General features: G+C 38.0%; 1 protein-coding gene across 10 annotated transcripts in view; it reads right to left on the bottom strand.

The window, feature by feature from the left end:
- TUT4 (terminal uridylyl transferase 4) overlaps window positions 1-19,458 on the bottom strand; it is a 133,781-nt gene that overhangs the window by 69,111 nt on the left and 45,212 nt on the right. For all 10 annotated transcript variants that reach the window (XM_023188532.2, XM_023188499.1, XM_023188544.1 and 7 more), the window contains 4 exons: window positions 7,100-7,277; window positions 5,504-5,592; window positions 3,373-3,424; window positions 478-547 (listed from right to left, as the gene is read on the bottom strand). In XM_023188532.2, the coding sequence (XP_023044300.1) occupies window positions 478-547; window positions 3,373-3,424; window positions 5,504-5,592; window positions 7,100-7,277 (389 nt within the window). The remainder of the gene's footprint in view (window positions 1-477; window positions 548-3,372; window positions 3,425-5,503; window positions 5,593-7,099; window positions 7,278-19,458) is intronic.

Here is a 19,458-nt window from a genome sequence, read left to right as displayed (position 1 = left end):
TCCCAGGCTCAGGCCATCCTCCCATCTCAGCCTCCCGAGTAGCTGGGCACACATACCCACCACGCCCGGCTGATTTTTTGATTTTTTGTGGAGACAAGGTCTCACTATGCTGCCCAGGCTAGTCTTGAATTCCTTGGCTCAACTGACTCTAGAGAGGCTCTTATTTATGTCTGTATCCCTAGAGCAAAGTAGTACCTGCATACAAGTAAATGCAATACTCTTGGGTGAGTGAATGACTTGAAAAAAAAAAATTAAACTTTTGCCTAGAGTATTTTATTTTCAACTGTCTGGTGTTCTACATATTTCTTGTTCACATGCATTTGGTAAGCTTGCTATTTTTAATGAATAGAAACTAGCTTAGTCATATTCATCCAAGGAGAAATCTAAAGCAAAAACTTTCTCTCTTAGACATCATTCACTACAAATTTGGTTGTTGGGGTTTCTTTTTTTAAATATTTTCTCTTCGTTGTTACCAACCTTTTTCGATCTCTGCACACCACAACAGGAACTTTAGCGTGAAAATCAGATTCCACATCTACATATAATACTAATAAGGAAAAAAAAAAAAAGTAAGGTAATGTCAACATCTCTAAAATATGTACTCTACGGTAAATATTAAGTAACAGTTTCCTTCTGAAAATCATTCTCATTGCTTCTGTGGGATAATCCACTCTTCTCATTACGAGCACCAACCCAACAGAATCTCTTACCTCTCTTGGTGTCATTCGCTGTATATCACAAACCACAGGTACAGTCCCAAATACTGTCCGAAAATTATAATCACCTTAAGAAAGGTCTTAACATCCCTAAAAGTTTTAATATTTCCAAGTAAGTAGATAATCTAGTCAAAGTTGTTAAACCTTAATAGATACAGCAAAGAGAGGACATCCCTTACTCCTGAGAGCTAGTTCCACAAGAGCCAAGAAAGGAGGACCTATCATGCTTTCATAGTTTAGTTCTTTTACATTACCAATATAATTGCAACCTAACTCTGCTGGCCACATTTCCCATTAGCATATAAAGAGTTTGCCTAATCAAAGTTGCTAAGGAAGGACTAACTGGATGAAGCACATTTCTACCCTGCAATCTTTCTCTGTACCTCCAAGGGTAAGCCCCATGCCATAAATGTCTAATCTAAATAAAAACAGATAGATTGGCCAGGCATGGTGGCTCACACCTGTAATCCCAGCACTTTGGGAGGCCAATGTGGGTAGATCACGAGGTCAGGAGTTCAAGACCAGCCTGGCCAAGTCAGTGAAACCTGGTCTCTATTAAAAATACAAAAATTAGCTGGGTGTGGTGGCACGTGCCTGTAATCCCAGCTACTTGGGGTGCTGAGGCAGAGAATTACTTGAACCTGGGAGGCAGAGGTTGCAGTGAGCTGAGATCGCGCCACTGTATTCCAGCCTGGGCGACAGAGTGAGACTCTGTCTCAAAATAAACAAAACAAAAATAACAACAACAAAAAAAAACCAGAAAGATTACCACCGCTTGTAATTCAAAGAAAAGTTCTCAATAGTACTTGTTGTAATGATTAATTTAGTCAAAAAACACGTGCTGAAGACTTATATGTCAGAAATTTCATTATGCGGTATGAATATGACAATGAGTAAAGCAAAAAAAGCTCAATAAGGAGTTTAGAACACAAATATATAAACAAATAAATCCCGTAGGTGACCTGTAGAAGATACAATGAGAACATAAAGGAAGAAATAATCAATTTTACAATCAGACTGAGTTTTATAAGCCTACATTGTATGACTTAAGATGATCTACTTATATATTTTGGATGGAAAAGGCATATATTAAATATCTGTGCTAGGATGATATACCTAGGAAGTCTAAAGAGGTAAATGCTATGTCTACCTCTTATCTGTAGTAAACTTTAAAGTTTTTGAGCAATTAGAAACAAGTATTTAAGAAAGAAAACTGTATTAAAATACCTTTATAGGATAAACTGTACCAAACTCATCCCTAGAAAACTACTTTCCTAAGACAATGGCCAACAGGAAACTGATAAATAAGAGCTGATTGTGTGGACAGAAAGAAAAAAGAAATTTAGAATTCACGTTAAAGTCAATGAGAGAGTATGGCTTAAAAAAAAGCTCTGTCTTCTAACCCAAATTGCAAGTACTTTTGCCAGATACTTTTGATTCATATAATTTAGGGTAATAATAACAATCACAACAGCAAAAATGTAGTAAGAAGTTATTGTATATCTCGTGCTTTTCTAAACTATAGTTTAGCCTATCTCATTCTTACAACAACTTTCTCATCAAAAAGATACAATATAATATTGTCATTTTACAGACAGGAAAGCTAAAGTATTCACACAAATAATTTGTCAAAGGACACACAAACAATAAGAGGCAGAACTAAAATCTGAGCCCAGAAAGTCTAGCTCCAGATTCTAAGCTTAATCTTAAGCATTTACTTTATAACAAGAAAAACAGTAAGTAAAAACCAAGAAAATCTTGTAGATTGTAATATATGACCTGGAGCCTGGTTTGAGAATCTTGTAATTTTTAAATATTTTTTACCTATATGAATGATGTGTTTACAAAGGCAATCCAGACAGACAAAGCACACGTGAAAAACTCAACTAGGTATGATTCAATTGATGCAATATAAATGATTAAATTAATACAGATGCTTTAGGTGGCAAAAAACATATTTACTCAATGCATGCATACATTTTTATTCCAACTCTCTCCCTAATCTTCTTTCAGTAATGATCTCATAATGATTATAGGTTTTCTGTCTTCTTTTACATAAGAAATGCCCATAATATTCAAAGCAAATATTTTTTAATTACCCAAAAGGCAGTATTTTTTACATACGAAGGTTTTTTTTGTTTGTTTTTTTCCAGATGGAGTTTCACTTTTTTCGCCCAGGCTGGAGTGTAGTGGCACAATCTCAGCTCACTGCAACCTCTGCATCCCAGGTTCAAGCAATTCTCCTGCCTCAGTCTCCCGAGGAGCTGGGACTACAGGTACATGCCACCATGACTGGCTAATTTTGTGTTTTTAGTAGAGACGGGGTTTCACCATGTTGGTCAGGCTAGTCTCGAAATCCTGACCTCAGGTGATCCACCCACCTCGGCCTCCCAAAGTGCTGGCATTACAGGTGTGAGCCAACTCTGTGCCCAGCCTACGTATCAATTTTAATATGGCATTTTTTTTTTTTTTACCTAAGTTACAGTAAAATTATATTTTCTAGTATACCTATAAACAAGTGTGTGTGTGTGTGTGTGTATCTCCATTTGTAATACAGTGACTCAACTATGCCAGCAGTTTAGTTTTAACTTGGTTAGCCATATATAAATAACACATGTAACTTTAGAAAGACAAAAAAAGAGGAAAAGAAACTCACCATTTTTCTTTAAAATCCCAAGTACTTTTATCAGAAGATCTGGATGATTCATCTAAAAAAGTTTCAAAATAAATTAATATACTAATTTCAAAGTTCAGACAGCAGAACATTAAAGAGAACTCAATTTCATTAAAGAAAAACATTTAAATATAATCATGCTCTGTGTTTTAAATAATGAAAATAGAACAGTGGTTTTTTGTTTTGTTTTGTTTTTTGAGATGAAGTTTCCCTGTATTGCCCAGGCTGCAACATGACTATAGCTCACTACAGCCTGAACTTCTGGGCTCAAGGACTCCTCCTGCCTCAGCATCCCGAGTAGCTAGGACTACAAGTGTATGCCACCACATCCAGCTAGTATTTTTTTTTTTTTTTTTTTTAAGGGACATGGTCTTGCTCTATTGCCCAGGCTGGTCTTGAACTCCTGGCAACAAGGATTCCTCCTACTTTTGCCTCCCAAAGCACAGGAATTATGGGCATGAGCTACCTTGCCCGGCCATGTTTTACTTTTATGTCAACAAATCTTGTTCAAAGAAGTAGAATACAGGCCGGGCGTGGTGGCTCAAGCCTGTAATCCCAGCACTTTGGGAGGCCGAGATGGGCGAATCATGAGGTCAGGAGATCGAGACCATCCTGGCTAACACGATGAAACCCCGTCTCTACTAAAAAATACAAAAAAATAGCCGGGCATGGTGGCGGGCGCCTATAGTCCCAGCTACTCAGGAGGCTGAGGCAGGAGAATGGCGTGAACCCGGGAGGCGGAGCTTGCAGTGAGCTGAGATCCGGCCACTGCACTCCAGCCTGGGCGACAGAGCAAGACTCCGTCTCAAAAAAAAAAAAAAGAAGTAGAATACAATAAATGACGTAGCACTTTATTCCAGAAACACCCTTACAATTAATTGTTTCTTAAAGCAAGGAAAGGTTCTGGAATTTACCATCAAAACAAAAAAGAAATGAGTTGACCAGATGACTGTGAAAGAGAAAATTGTTGAGATAAAAACTTTAAGGGATATAGATAACTGGCAGCTTAGTCAAAAGGTTTAGAATAAAAATACTATTTTATGTAACAAGCTTGTCAAATGTTTAAAGTGTTTTTTGCTATTTAAGAGTATTTAGGCCAGGTGCGGTGGCTCACACCTGTAATCCCAGCACTTTGGGAGGCTGAGGTGGGTGGATCACCTGAGGTCAGGAGTTCAAGACTGGTCTGACCAACGTGATGAAATCCCGTCTCTACTAAAAATACAAAAATTAGCCAGGCATGGTGGCACACGCCTGTAATCTCAGCTACTGAGGAGACTGAGACAGGAGAATCGCTTAAACCCAGGAGGTGGAGGGTGCAGTGAGCCGAGACTGCACCACTGCACTCCAGCCTGGGCAACAGAGTGAGACTCTGTCTCAAAAAACAAACAACAAAAATATTTAATAACCATACATGAATTATAAAGTAAATGTATCAGCCTAAAAACACCAAATTTTCACCCAAACCAAACCTCCCTGAACATAAACATATTGTTCAATTTCAAACATAAAATATTGACTTATTTTAAAAGATTAATATGTCAATAATGTCAGCAGTGCTAAACAATATTGTTCTAATACTGATAACAATATTAGAACAATATCAATATTGTTTTAATGATTCTAGGTGTTATTTATTAAAGGTACCCATATGTACCAGATACTATACTAAAATACCTGACATATATTAATATTATCTCATTTAATATAAAAATTATTATTCCTGTTTGGAAATGAGAAAACTGAAGCTCAAAAAGTTCAAGCAACTTGCTTATCACAGCCAAGATCTGAATCTAGGTATCTGATTTCAAAACTCTTCCCACCTTCTATACTGCTTACCAGAAGTATTAACTATTCAACATGTTCAAATATAAACATTTTTCCTTTTTCCAGCTTTCCTCTTCTGCTTCCTTTTGCCCTTGTCCCTTATTTCTTTTATCCTGCCTTTGTCTGAAATGTAATAGGAATTTCCAAAAGGACTGTTTAGTCATGATGGTAACACTACACAAAACCAGAGTTTTATATTCCCCTATCCTTTCTCTACAAAGATAATCCATAAAAACTACTAAGTACTAGTTAAGAACCACACAGGAAAGACTCTTTTCTAATTACTTACCTTGGGAGGAAATTTTATATCTATATTAACATCACTACTTTTCAGGGCAAATTTAGTCAGAGATGAGCCATACAACCTAAGTGAACATTCTGGAATAAAGGAAAAACATCAACACATGAAATAGCATGCAAATATGACAGATGTAAAAAAACAGCGACAGGAAAATTTCACACACTTCAGTCCTATGTCTTCCATTTCTAGTAAGACAATTATACAAGAAGGACACCCTTTCTAACTGATCTATAAAATAACAAAAATGGTTCTTATGGAGTACAGGAACAGAGAACGGGGAGAGAAACTACTCATAGAAGCTTAGTGTTTAAACAAAATTGAAGTAATAGTTCATTTAAAAACGACTGAGAATATGTTTGGCATTCAATATATAACAGTAACCAATGTACCAACTTAGCTATGGCTACTATCACAAACTACATTTACTTATTCTTAAATATTTATGTAAGAGCACTTCGGGGAAAGAATCATAAACATTCAATGCCAATGCTTCTATAAAATATGAAGTGAAGTCAAGTCGATTAATTCTGTAAACCTAAAATCCAAAACACTGTGGTTCTCAAGAGTTTATAGAAAAAATAAAAAATAAAAAAAGCAATAATACACTACTTACAGCTTTCTCAGACTATGAAATATGTTATTCCAAAAATAAAAAATCATAATAAGGCAAATGTTAAAAGGATCGCACCAGAGGCCAATTTGAAAATAATATGATTGGGACAGATCAGGCAGATTTAGTTTCTTAGAAAGTTTAACTTCATCCTCAGTTACATATATATGAAAGTCTACTTTTCAAGTTCATAAAATGTCTGAATGTCATTCAAGTCACTAAACCCATAAAAACTTCATTCCTTTTCTTATCACCGGAAATAATTTTTACATGTAACTTAAATAAGGATTCAATATATTTTAGGTACAAAGCCATATTATAATATAAATACTTTAAAAATTCCATTTTTAAATTTCCATTTTATATTCTTTCTTATAAATCTCAAAATGGATCTATATGAAAGTATAATTTATCAACTTTCCAAAATCCCTTCGGTGGGAAGAAATAAGTCTTATGTCAGATACATTTACTTTAACCCTATACTGATGCAAAAAAGATATGGGCTAAGCAAATAGTCCATATATAAATATCTAAAATAAATCTGACACTCCCTTGTACCAAACAATAAGCGTTTTCTAAGGGCTCTATTAAAAGTAAATTGATTTTTCCCTACCATCAGGCAACAGAAATTTAGTTCAGTGACTGGATGAAATGTTTATACTGAAAATAGTATAACAAAATAGTCCACTCAGAAATCAGTGATACTGAAAAACTAAAATATTTGACCACTAAGAAATAATTCTACATCTGGCATTTTTAAAATCTTTTTCTCTTAGCACAAAAGTGTGCTGTGCCATAATGCTCAATTTCCTTGTGTGAAATATTTCCCTCAAAAATTAATTCATAAAACAATAAAATTTACCTACTTTTAAGAAGAAAAGAGAAGAAAAACATTAAGAAACGTACCCTAGTTAAATAGGAGCAAGGGGAAGAGTTTTGTGATTTTCAAAATCAAACATGAAATGTATTTCTACCTGGTAAAAATGTCGTTATAACCTTTGACATTTCCTCCACAATTTCCTGACGGACTCTGAGGTCATCATCTGTTATTCCATGTTCTTTTGCTAATTCAATGACTGCAACACTTAAAGCAGCCAAGTGGGCAGGGGAAGGAGGTGGCAGAGAACGAAGCTCACTTTCTTCTTGTTTTTCCTATTAATGTAATGATTCACAACAATAAAAACAAAAAAAAGTTTCTATTTTAATGTTCTTATATTTAGCAGGGAAAGACAGAAATAAACTAACTCAACAAATACTCACCTTCCATCTACCAGATACCTACAATATGGAAGTGAACAAGAGAGACCTCTGCCTTTGGGAAGCAGGGTTTTAAGAATAAGAGGTACTGTGTGGGGAAGGGATGCTACTAAGTTTTTAAAAATTTGTTCCACTGTACTGTCTGCATAAATTCTGAAATGCTACATTAAAGCCAAAGTACCTTAAGTACAATACTTACTTGATGATTTTGTTGCACCAAGGCAGACTGTCTTAGATGTAGCAGAAAAGTCCTGAATCCTATCTAATCAGCATATACAGTATCAAGTTAAATGTTCACAGGAAAACTTCCTGCCTACTATTCACCAGTGATTTTTCTTTGTGATTTCATCCAACGCTATGCAAAATGTTCAAAAAACCTCTATTCTGCTACAAGTTTGAAAGCCAATTTAAATCTAGGAGCTAAAAAGACACTTCGCTATATATATGCAATGACTTTTATAAATTAATGTATTTTCTGATCAAAAAATGTTAATTACAAAAGCTACATAAAACACAGGAAAATACAAAGAAGAAAATAACCCACAATTTCATATCCTACTATCTCTTTCATTCCCAACTGAGCCACAATCGTTCTCTTTTATTTAGTATTATAACACAGGCATTTTCTATTGACATTCTTCAGTCAAGAAACCATCTCTTATCTTTTGAAACATGACGCTCCCATCAGATACAATAGCCAAAGCTAGTTGTTTTTCCCACCCAACCAAATATACTAAAAGACTTTGGTCCATTCCTATTTTCACTAACTGTTACCATATTCAGACGTAACCTAAGTAAAGCTTACCTCAGGCACAGCATTATCAAACATGAGGGGTAAGTCAAACTCATTTTTCTAAGTCTCTGTGACCATTTCTGCAATTCTTAATTACAATCTAAGTCTTAGAGAAGCATCTAAGTTTCAGTACTATTTTCTTAGGATCCATCCAAAGAACTAATAGCAACAGACTTAATGAAAAAATGATAAAAGGCCAGACGCAGTGGCTCACATGTGTAATCCCAGCACTTTGGGAGGCCAAGGCAGGCGTATCACTTAAGGTCAGGAGATGCGGACAAGCCTGGCCAACATGGTGTAACCGCATCTCTAATAGAAATATAAAAATTAGGTGGGCATAGTACCAGGCACTTGCAATCCCAGCCACTTGGGAGGCTGAGGCAGGAGAATCATTTCAACCTGGGAGGTGAAGGTTGCAGTGAGTAAAGATCACACCACTGCGCTCTAGCCTGGGTGACAGAGCAAGACTCCGTCTCAAAAAAAAAAATATATATATATATACACACACACACACATACACACACACACACACATACACATATACATACATACACACATATATTTATATATACACATATATTTATATATACATATATATGACATTTTTCGCAGAAATATAAAGATCAATCCTAAACTTACATGAACTCTCAAAGGACCCCAAATAGCCAAAACGATCCTGACAAAGAACAAAGCTGGAGGATTCACACTTACTGACTGCAAAACGTACTACAAAGCTATAGTAATCAAAACAACATGGTCAGATGAGTTGGCCCACACCTGTAATTCCAGCACTTTGGGAAGCCAAGGCAGGCGGATTGCTTGAGGTCAGGAGTTCGAGACCAGACCCGGGCAACATGGAGAAATCCTGTCTCTACTAAAAATACAAAAATTAGCCAGGCATGGTGGCACACAATGGTAATTCCAGCTACTCGGGAGGCTGAGACAGAACTGCTTGAACCCGGGAGGTAGAGGTTACAGTGAGCCGAGATCGTGCCACTGCACTCCAGCCTGGGCAACAGAGCAAGACTGTCTCAAAACACAAAACAAAACAAAACAGTATGTGTACCAGCATAAAGACAGACATGGCTGGGCATGGTAGCTCACGCCAGTAATCCTAGCACTCTGGGAGGCTGAGGTGGGAGGATCACTTGAGCCCAAGAGTTACAGACCAGCCTAGGCAACTTGGTGAAATCCCGTTTCTATAAAAAATACAAAAATTAGCCTGGCATGGTGGTGCCTGCCTGCAGTCCCACCTACTCAGGAGGCTGAAGTGAGGATAGCTTGAGCCCCAGAGGTTACAGTGAGCTGAGATTGCACCCACTGCACTCCAGCTTGAGCGACAAACAAGACCCAGTCTCAAAAAAAAATAAAATAAATATAAAGACAGACATATAGACCAATGGAATCAAACAGAGAGCCCAGGCCAGGCATAGTGGCTCATGCCTATAAGCACTTTGGAAGGCAGAGGTGGGCGGATCACTTGAGGTCAGGAGTTCAAGACCAGCCCGGCCAACATGATGAAACCCCGTCTCCACTAAAAAAAAAAAAAAAAGTATATATATGTAAGGCAGCCGGGTGTGGTGGTGCATGCCTGTATGCAATCCCAGTTACTCGGGAGGCTGAGGCAGGAGAATTGCTTAAACCAGGGAGGTACAGGTTGCAGTGAGCCGAGATCGTGCCATTATATTCCAGCCTGGGCAACAAAGCTAGACTCTGTCTCAAAAAAAAAACAAAAAAAACAAAAAAAAAACAAAAAATACAAAAAAAACAGAGAGCCTAGAAATAACCCCTGGCATGTATGGTCTAATGATTTTTGACAAGGGTGCCAAGAGCACTCAATGGGGAAACAACAGTTTTTTCAACAAATGTTGCTGGGAAAACTGAATATCCACATGTAAAAGAATGAAGCTGGATTCTGACCTTAGATGATATACAAAAATTAACTCAAAATGCATCAAAGACCTAAATGTCAGAAACTAAAACTAGGCCAGGTATAGTGGTTCACAGTTGTAATACTCTGGGAGGCCAAGGCAGGAGGATTGCTGAAGCCAAGGAATTTGAGATTAGCCTGGGTGACATACTTGAGACTTCACCTCTACAAAAAATAAAAAATTAGGCCGGGCACGGTGGCTCATGCCTGTAATCCCAGCACTTTGGGAGGCTGAGGCGGGTGGATCACCTGAGGTCAGGAATTCAAGACCAGCCCAACCAACATGGTGAAACACCATCTCTACTAAACACAAAAAATTAGCTGTGCATGGTGACAGATGCCTATAATCCCAGCTACCTGGGAGACAAGGAGGCAGAGGTTGCGGTGAGCCGAGATTGTGCCATTGCACCCCAGCCTGGGCAACAAGAGAGTGAAACTCTGTCTCAAAAAAATAAAAATAAATAAAAAATTAGCCAGGTATGGTGGCACACGCTTGTGGTCCCAGCTACTTGGAAGGCTGAGGCAGGAGGATCACCTGAGCGCAGGAAGTAGAAGCTGCAGTGAGCCATGACTGTACTCCAGCCTGGGCAACAAAGAGAGACCTCATTTCAAAAACAGAAAAAGAAAAGAAAGAAGCTAAAACCTAAACTTACAGCTATAAAGCTGTAACTAAGAAACGTAAAATCACAAAACTCCTAGAAAAAAATAGAAGGGAAAAGTTTCATTGACATTGGATTTGGCAATGATTTCTTGAACATGACACAAAAGATACAGGCAACAAAGTAAAAACAGATAAATTAGACTGGATGAAATTTAGAACTTCTGTTCATCAAAAGATACTACTGACAGAGTAAAAAGACAACCCACAAAATGGAAGAACATATTTGCAATCACGTATCTGATAAGGGATTAATATCCAGAACATATAAATAATCCATTAAACTCAACAATAAGAAAACAAACAACCCAATTCAAAAGTGAACAAAGGATTTCAATAGACATTTCTCCAAAGATATACAAATGCCAAATAAGCCCATGAAAAGATGCTAAATATCACTAATCATTAGAGAAATGCAAATCAAAAACACAATGAAATACCACTTCATATTCATCAGGATTGTTATTGGGGCGGAGGCAGAAAACAAGAGTTGGTGTGAATGTGGAGAAATTGGAACCCTTTTGCATTGCTGGTAAAGATGTACAATGATGTAGCCACTGTGGAAAACAGCATGGCAATCCCAAAAAATTAAACATGGATTTACCATTTGATCCAGCAATTCCAATTCTGGGTATATACAAAAAATAAATGAAAAAAGGGACTCAAATAGGTATTTGTACATCGATGGTCACAGCAACATTATTCACAACAGCCAAATGGTGGAAATAACCCAAATGTCCATCCATGGATGAAATGATTCACAAAACATGGCATACAGATATGATGGAATATTACTCAACCTCAAAAACGAAAGAAATTCTGATAGATGCTACAACATGGTTGACTTGAAGACATGCTAAGTGAAATAAACACTAAAGGATAAATAATGTATGATTCCATTTATATCGGGTACCTATGACAGACAAGCACATAGAAACAGAAAATAGAATGGTGGTTACCAGGGGCTGCAGGGAGAGGGGAATGGGGAATTATTGTTTAATGGATATAGAGTTTCAGTATAGAATGATGAAAAAGTTCTGAATGAAGGTAGACAGTGGAGATGATTGCAAAACAATGTAAATGTACTTAATGTCACTAAACTGTATACTTAAAAATGGTTAAAATGGTAAATTTTATCTTATATATATTTTACCACAACAAAAAATTTCAAAAAAAGAAAAAAAGTTCAATGCGCCAGTAAGACAATGCAACATCTTCTTAACATGAATATAAAGCATTTTGGTCTCAATTTGCATTTCTAGGTCTTCCTCCAACCTCTCCAATAGACATCCACATTTAAATAGTCACCAGTCTCCAAATACTCTATGTGCTATTGGGCCTCCATGCCTTTAATCATTTTGTCCCCTATGTGTATCCACCTGGTAAAACTAACCATCCTTCAAGGTATAGCTTAAAAGTCAAATATTCAGCAAACTCTTCTTAATACCTTTCTTTTCCAACATAATGAAATGCTCCATTGAAATCATGATTAATACTATCACCTATGCTCTGAATTCCATCCTTCTTTACCTACTCAGTAATAATCTCCTTCTCCTTATTTTAAACATTACACAATCTACTAGCTGCTGCTTTCATTAAGTTTTTTTTTTTGAGACGAGGTCTCACTCTGTCACCCAGGTTGGCGTGCAATTGAGTAAATCTCTGCTCACTGCAATCTCCACCTCCCGGATACAAGAGCTCCTCCACCTCAGCCTCTCAAGTAGCTGGGACCACAGGCACATGCCACCACGCCTAGCTAATTTTTTGTATTTTTGGTAGAGATGGGGTTTCACTATGTTGCCCAGGCTGGTCTCGAACTCTGAGCTCAGGAGATCCACCTACCTTGGCCTCCCCAAGTACCAGGATTACAGGTGTGAGCCACCAAGCCACCGAGCACATTAAGTAAGCACTCTTTACCTCTACACTAACGGCAACAACTACCATTTATTGAGTACCTACTACGGACCTGGCACCGTGCCCAGTGTTTTACAGATGTTATGTCACTTAATTCTTACAATATCACTCCCCAGATAGATACTACCAAACCCATTTTATAGATAAGAATACTGAGACTTATAGATGTTAAATATCATCCTACAACTACAAGGTGGAACTGAGAATTAAATCTAGTTCTAACTCCAAAGCGTATGCTCTTTCCACTCCATTTAAATCATTAATCAACAAGTATTTATGGAACAACTATATGCCAGGTACTGTAGTAAGATGGGAAAAAATAATGCATATAATCCCTGCCCTTATGGAGCTTACACTCAAAAGAGAGAAAGATCAAATGATTATTTAAATTAAAAAATTAAAACTGTGATGAGAATTTTACTCTGCCAAATTAAAAGAAAAAAAAATTGTGTGCCACTCTAGCTACTACCAATCTTCCTTTCTTTTCTGCACAATTAACTTTCCTGAAAGTTGAGTCTATTCTCCTTTTATTTCCTTATACCTCCTCACTCAAAACTATGTCTTTTTTAGTTCTAAAACAGAAACTGTTCTTCCCAGGATTATCAAAACCTCCTTAGTTGCCAAATCTGACATTTTAAATTTTTGTTTATTTATTTTTTAATTGACAGGATTTTGCTACGTTGCCCAGTACATACCCCAACTCCTGGGCTCAAGCGATCCTCCCACCTCAGTATCCTGAGTAGCTTAGATTATAGGCACCAAATCAGACATCTTTAAGCTTTTAGATTATTTTTATCCATATTATCACATTTTCGACTACCATCTTGAAACTTTCCTTTCTTTTAGTTTTTCTAACACCTTTCTCTATTTTTCCTATTATTTTACTCATTCACCAATCTATTCACTGCTCTTCCTCTACTAGTCCATTAAATGTTTGTATTCCTTGACATTCTGTCCTTATTCATTTGGTGACCTCATCCACATCTATGATTTCAACTGCTGAAGTTTACCAAACCTGAATCTCCAACTGCTAACATAAGTTCCAGATCCTTATATTCAAATGACTGTGGGACATCTCTACTTGAAATGTTCCATAAGTGTCTCAAACTCAGAATGTTATGAAACATTTTTTATTTCTGCTAAGTAAATGGCATCACAATCTATGATAACAACTCAAATCAGATACCTTATGATCATTCAAGACATCGTGGGCCTCTATTCCCACAATTCTACATCCTGAATCTCTCTTCAAACTCAACTCCATTCTCACTAACTACTACTTCAGGTCAGTGTTCACCATAGCTTACTAGATTATTATGAAAGGCTAACTGGTCTCCCCAAACAGACCCTTCTCAGGCTTCTTTCACAGAGGCCAGGGTGAGTGACCTTGCAAAAATACATGTTATGGCCAGGCGCAGTGTTTCAAGCCTGTAATCCTAGCCCTCTGGGAGGCCTAGGTGGGCGGATCATGAGGTCAGGAGTTCGAGACTAGCCTGGCCAACATGGTGAAACCCTGTCTCTACTAAAAATACAAAAATTAGCCAGGCATGCTGGTGCACACTCGTAATCCCAGCTACTCGGGAGGCTGAGGCAGAATTGCTTGAATCCAGGAGGCAGAGTTTGCAGTGAGCCGAGATCCCGCCACCGCACTTCAGTCTGGGCGATAGAGCAAGACTTCTCTCGAAAACAACATGTTATTAAACTCCATGATGCTCAAAATAAAATCCAAATACTCTAACGCAGAACACAAATGCAAAACCAAAACTCTCTGTCAAGCAATAACTCCCCATTTCCCCCTCCTCCAAGCCTATGGCAAGCACTATTCTGTCTCTGATTCTGACCACTCTAAAAAACTCATATACATGGAATCATACACTATTTTTCATTTTCTAACTGGCTTATTTCACTTAGCATTTCTCAAGGTTCACCCATGTTGTAGCATACTGCAGAATTTCCATCCTTTTTAAGACTAACATTCCATTGTATGAATACCGCACATTTTGCTTATCTATTCATCCATCATTGGATATCTGAATTGCTTCCACATACTAGCTATTGCGAGTAATGTTGCCATGAACCTGGGTGTATAAATATCTCTTTGAAACCCTGTTTTCAATTCTTTTAAGTATATACGCAGAAGTGAAATTACTGGATCATACTGTAGTTCTATTTTTAATTTGCTGAAGAACCACCATACTCTTTTCCAAGGCAGCTACACTACTTTCATACCTGTCTTTTTTCCTAATCTTGGGGGAACAGCATTCAGTCTTTAAGTATGATGATAACTGTTAGTTTTTTATAGAATTTTTTTTTTTTTAACAGGGTCTCATTATATTGCCCAGGCTGGTCTCAAACTCCTAAGTTCAAACAACCAAAGGAGCTGGGACTAACACACCTAGCTTTGTAGATGTCTTTATCATGTTATAGAAGTCGTCTTCTACTCCTAGTTTGCTCAGACCCTTTTTTTTTTTTTTTTTGAAACAGAGTATCACTCTGCCACCCAGGCTGGAGTGTAGTGGCGCCATCTCAGCTCACTGCAACCTCCACCTCCAGGATTCAAGCGATTCTCCTGCCTGAGCCTCTCGAGTAGCTGGAATTACAGGTGTGCGTCACCACACCCGGGTAATTTTTGTATTTTTAATGGAGGGGGATTTCACCACATTGGCCAGGTTGGTCTCCAACTCCCAATCTCAGGTGATCTGCCTGCTTCAGCCTCCCAAAGAGCTGGGGTTACAGGCATGGTCCACCGCACCCGGCCATGCTTACAGAATTTTTATCAAAACATTTTTGAAAACGCTTTTTCAGCATCTACTAAGATAATCACATAGCTTTCTCTGTTTGCTAACATGGTAAATTACAATAAGCAGGTTTTGTTGTTGTTGTTTTTGTTGTTTTTTGAGATGAAGTCTTGCTCTGTTGCCCAGGCTGGGATGCAGTGGCACGATCTGAGCTTACTACAACCTCAACCTCCTGGGTTCAGCCTCCCAAGTAGCTGAGATTTCAGGCATGAGCCACCATGCCCAGCTAATTTTTGTATTTTTAGTAGAGATGGGGTTTCACCACGTTGGCCAGGCTGGTGTCGAACTCCTAACCTCAGGTGATCTGCCCTCCTTAGCCTCCCAAACGACTGGGATTACAGGCGTGAGCCACTGTGCCTGACCAATGAGCGACTTTTTTAATGTAAAACTAACAATGCACTCCTGGAATAAAGCCCCACTTGATCATGACATATTCATTCCTTTAATATGCTGTTGGATTCAACTGGCTAAAATTATATTTAGAATTTTTGCATCTACGTTCATGAGGAGCTTTGGTCTAAAGTTTTCTTTCTTTTTTTCTCCCATCGGAGTCAACAAGTTAAGAATAACGTTTTCCTTTATTGTAATGTATTTCTGTGGTTTGAGTATCAGAGTTATGTGGACCTCATACTCACAGAATGAACTGGGAAGTATTCCTCCTCTTCAATGTTCTGGAAGAATTTGTATAGAACAGGTACATGTATATTGATCAATTACCCCAGAGCTCAATGACTTTTTTCTTTTTCCTTTGTTTAATTTTTTCTGTGTTTCACTCTGGTGGTTTCCATTGCTATACCTTCCAAAAGTTCATTAACCTTTCCTTTTGCAATGTTTGATGTACTATTATTCCTACCCAATGTAGTTTTAATCTTAGATGTTGTAGTTTTCGTTTCTAAAAGTCCTGTTCATATCTTTTTCGTATCTTCCATGTCTCTACTTCATCTCTGGAACATCAAGAATATAGTTGTACTAACTGTCTTACTGTCCTTCTCTGCTAATCCTAACAAAGGCTGGTCACTTCAAGGTCAGTTATTATAGCTGACTTTTCTCTTCATCATGATTTGTAATTTCCTGTCTCCTTGCTTGCCTGATAATCTTTGACTAAATGTCACATTATGTGAATTTTTTTCAGTGATGAGTATTTTTGTATTTCTGTAATATCCCTAAGCTTTGTTCTGTAATGACATTAAATACTTGGAAACCATTTATCATTTTGAATCTTGCCTTTAAAATATTTTATATAGGACCAGACCACATTTAGTTTAGTACTAAATATCCATACTACTGAAGCAAGATTTTTCTGAGTACTCTACCGAGTGCCTCATGAAGTATGAGGCTTTCCAGTCCGGACAGGAAAAAGTCCCGTGTGAGCACCAAGCACTGTTCTAATTTCCTCTGACAGTTCTTTCCCTGGGTTCAGGAAGCTATTTCACATACATGCACCAACCAGCATTGTGCTGAATACTTTAAGAGGACCATCAGGCCGGGCGCGGTGGCTCAAGCCTGTAATCCCAGCACTTTGGGAGGCCGAGACAGGCGGATCACGAGGTCAGAAGATCGAGACCATCCTGGCTAACATGGTGAAACCCCGTCTCTACCAAAAATACAAAAAACTAGCCGGGCGAGTTGGCGGGCACCTGTAGTCCCAGCTACTCCGGAGGCTGAGGCAGGAGAATGGCGTAAACCCGGGAGGCGGAGCTTGCAGTGAGCTGAGATCCGGCCACTGCACTCCAGCCCGGGTGACACAGCAAGAGCAAGACTCCGTCTCAAAAAAAAAAAAAAAAAAAAAAACAGGACCATCTACAGTTCTCTGGATTTCTTTTTGTGCAGCTTTCTCATTTTAGTTACACTGTCCTGTGAATTCTAGCTATCCTGGACTTAGTGGACTCTAAGGTCCCTCTTTTCAACTGTGAGAGTCCACTGGGTTCCCTTCCCTATAGTGCAATCTAGAAACTCTCAAGCTGGAGCCAACATTGGGCTCAGGCCATTTGTTTTTCATTCATTGACTGTCCTCTGCCGCCTGAAAACCACTGCTTCATATTTCTGTTTTTTTTTGGTCATTTCAAGGGAAAAGTAAATCCACTGTTACTCTAACTTCATCAAAACTTCATGAAATGCAGTCCTATATGGCTGCATTCAAGTTTGCTTTCTTTTTGTTTGTTTCTGTAATGTTCTAAAGTTTCCCTATATGGACTGAGCATCCCTAATCTGAAAATCCAAAATGTGAAATGCTCCAAAATCTGAAACTTTTGAACACCAACATGATGCTCAAAGGAAATGCTCATTAAAGTATAATGCAAATATTCCAAAATCTGAAAAAATCCAAAATACTTTGGTCCCAAGCATTTAGGATAAGGTATACTCAATCTGTAATGTGTATAGGTACAGTTTTCTTTTTCTTTTCTTTTTTTTTTTTTCTGAGATAGAGTCTCGCTCCCTCGCCCAGACTAAAGTGAAGTGGTGTGATCTTGGCTCACTGGAGTCTCTACCTCGTGGGTTCAAACAATTCTCATACCTCAGCCTCCCAAGAAGCTGGGATTACAGGCACATGCCACCATGGCCAGCTAATTTTTATGTATTTTTAGTAGAAACAGGGTTTCGCCACATTGCCCAGGCTGGTCTCAAACTCCTAGGCTCAAGCAATTCACCTACCTCAGCCTCCCAAAGTGCTGGGATTACAGATCTTTAGCCACTGCAACCAGCCTAGGTATGACTTTCTTTTTAAGCTTCTTGCTTGCCCTGGTGAAACCCCATCTCTATTAAAAATATGAAAATCAGCCAGGCATGGTGTGCCTGTAATCCCAGCTACCTGGGAGGCTGAGGCAGGATAATCGCTTAAACCTGGGAGGCAGAGGTTACAGTGAGCCAAGATCGCGCCACTGCACTCCAGTCTGGAAGACAGAGTGAGACACTGTCTCTAAAACAAAACAAAAAAAAGTTTTCTTGCTTGCAAGTCCGAGCTTCCTGGAACTAATGACAGGCATCTTCCAACATTTTTGGAAAATTCCTAATTACTATCACCTAAACTACTCCCTTGTCCCTGTTCTATTTGTTTCAGTTCATTCATTTTTTCAAGAAAACTATGTTGAGCACCTACTGTTGTCAGACACTATCCTAAGCAACTCAGAAACAAAAATAACTAAATATGCCTTCTAGAATACTGTATACTGAAGTCTAGAAGGGAAGAGAAGGTAGACTGCCAGAATACAATGTGCTAGATTTTCTAATCAAGATATGTAAAAGTTGTTACGGGGGCACAGAGAAGGAGTATCCAACCCAGACTTGCTGAGAGGGTCAGGTAGAAAATTTCTTAAAGAAGATATATGAGCTAAGACTTAAAGATAAGTAAGAGGTTACACAGCATTATTATTGTTGTTGTAGCTTTAAAAAGAAAAAATTAAATAGCTAATTTACTAATACATTTTTAAAACAACTCTATTCATATCCATGTCTACAGGATATTTTAATGGAAATAACTGAAAAATTACAAATTCCCAAAGCTTATAAATTTCTTAATGGTCTGTACTTTTCCAGCTTCATATCACACCATTTTTCCCCAGCTCTTTGTTCCAATCATACTAGACTTTCAGTTACTCACATGCCATGCCTTTTCCTGCCTAAAGGCTTTCAATTCATGCTGCTTTTTGTGTAAAGTGCTCTCCCACTTACCCTTCTAGGCCACTCACCTTTTTGCCATTTAAACTACTTCTTCAAAGTTCAATTCAAACATTACTTTCTCAGAGAAACCTCCCCTGTTCTAGATGAAGTAAAATATCCTTGTACACCTCCTTAGCACACTCTTCCCCCTCTAACAAAACTCATTATATTTAAATCTTTATTCAACGCATGCCCTCATCAATTCTTAGAAAATCTGAGGGCAGGAACCACAACTATCTTATTCAACACTGCCTAGAACTAGCACACAAGAGCTCAATAAACATCAGTTGGATGGACTGATTGTACCTAACGGCTCTAAACTTAGG

The sequence above is a fragment of the Piliocolobus tephrosceles genome, chromosome 1 (assembly GCF_002776525.5).
Source record: "Piliocolobus tephrosceles isolate RC106 chromosome 1, ASM277652v3, whole genome shotgun sequence".
In the NCBI taxonomy this organism is placed as follows: Eukaryota; Metazoa; Chordata; class Mammalia; order Primates; family Cercopithecidae; genus Piliocolobus; species Piliocolobus tephrosceles.
This window is presented reverse-complemented; position numbering and strand designations above follow the sequence as displayed.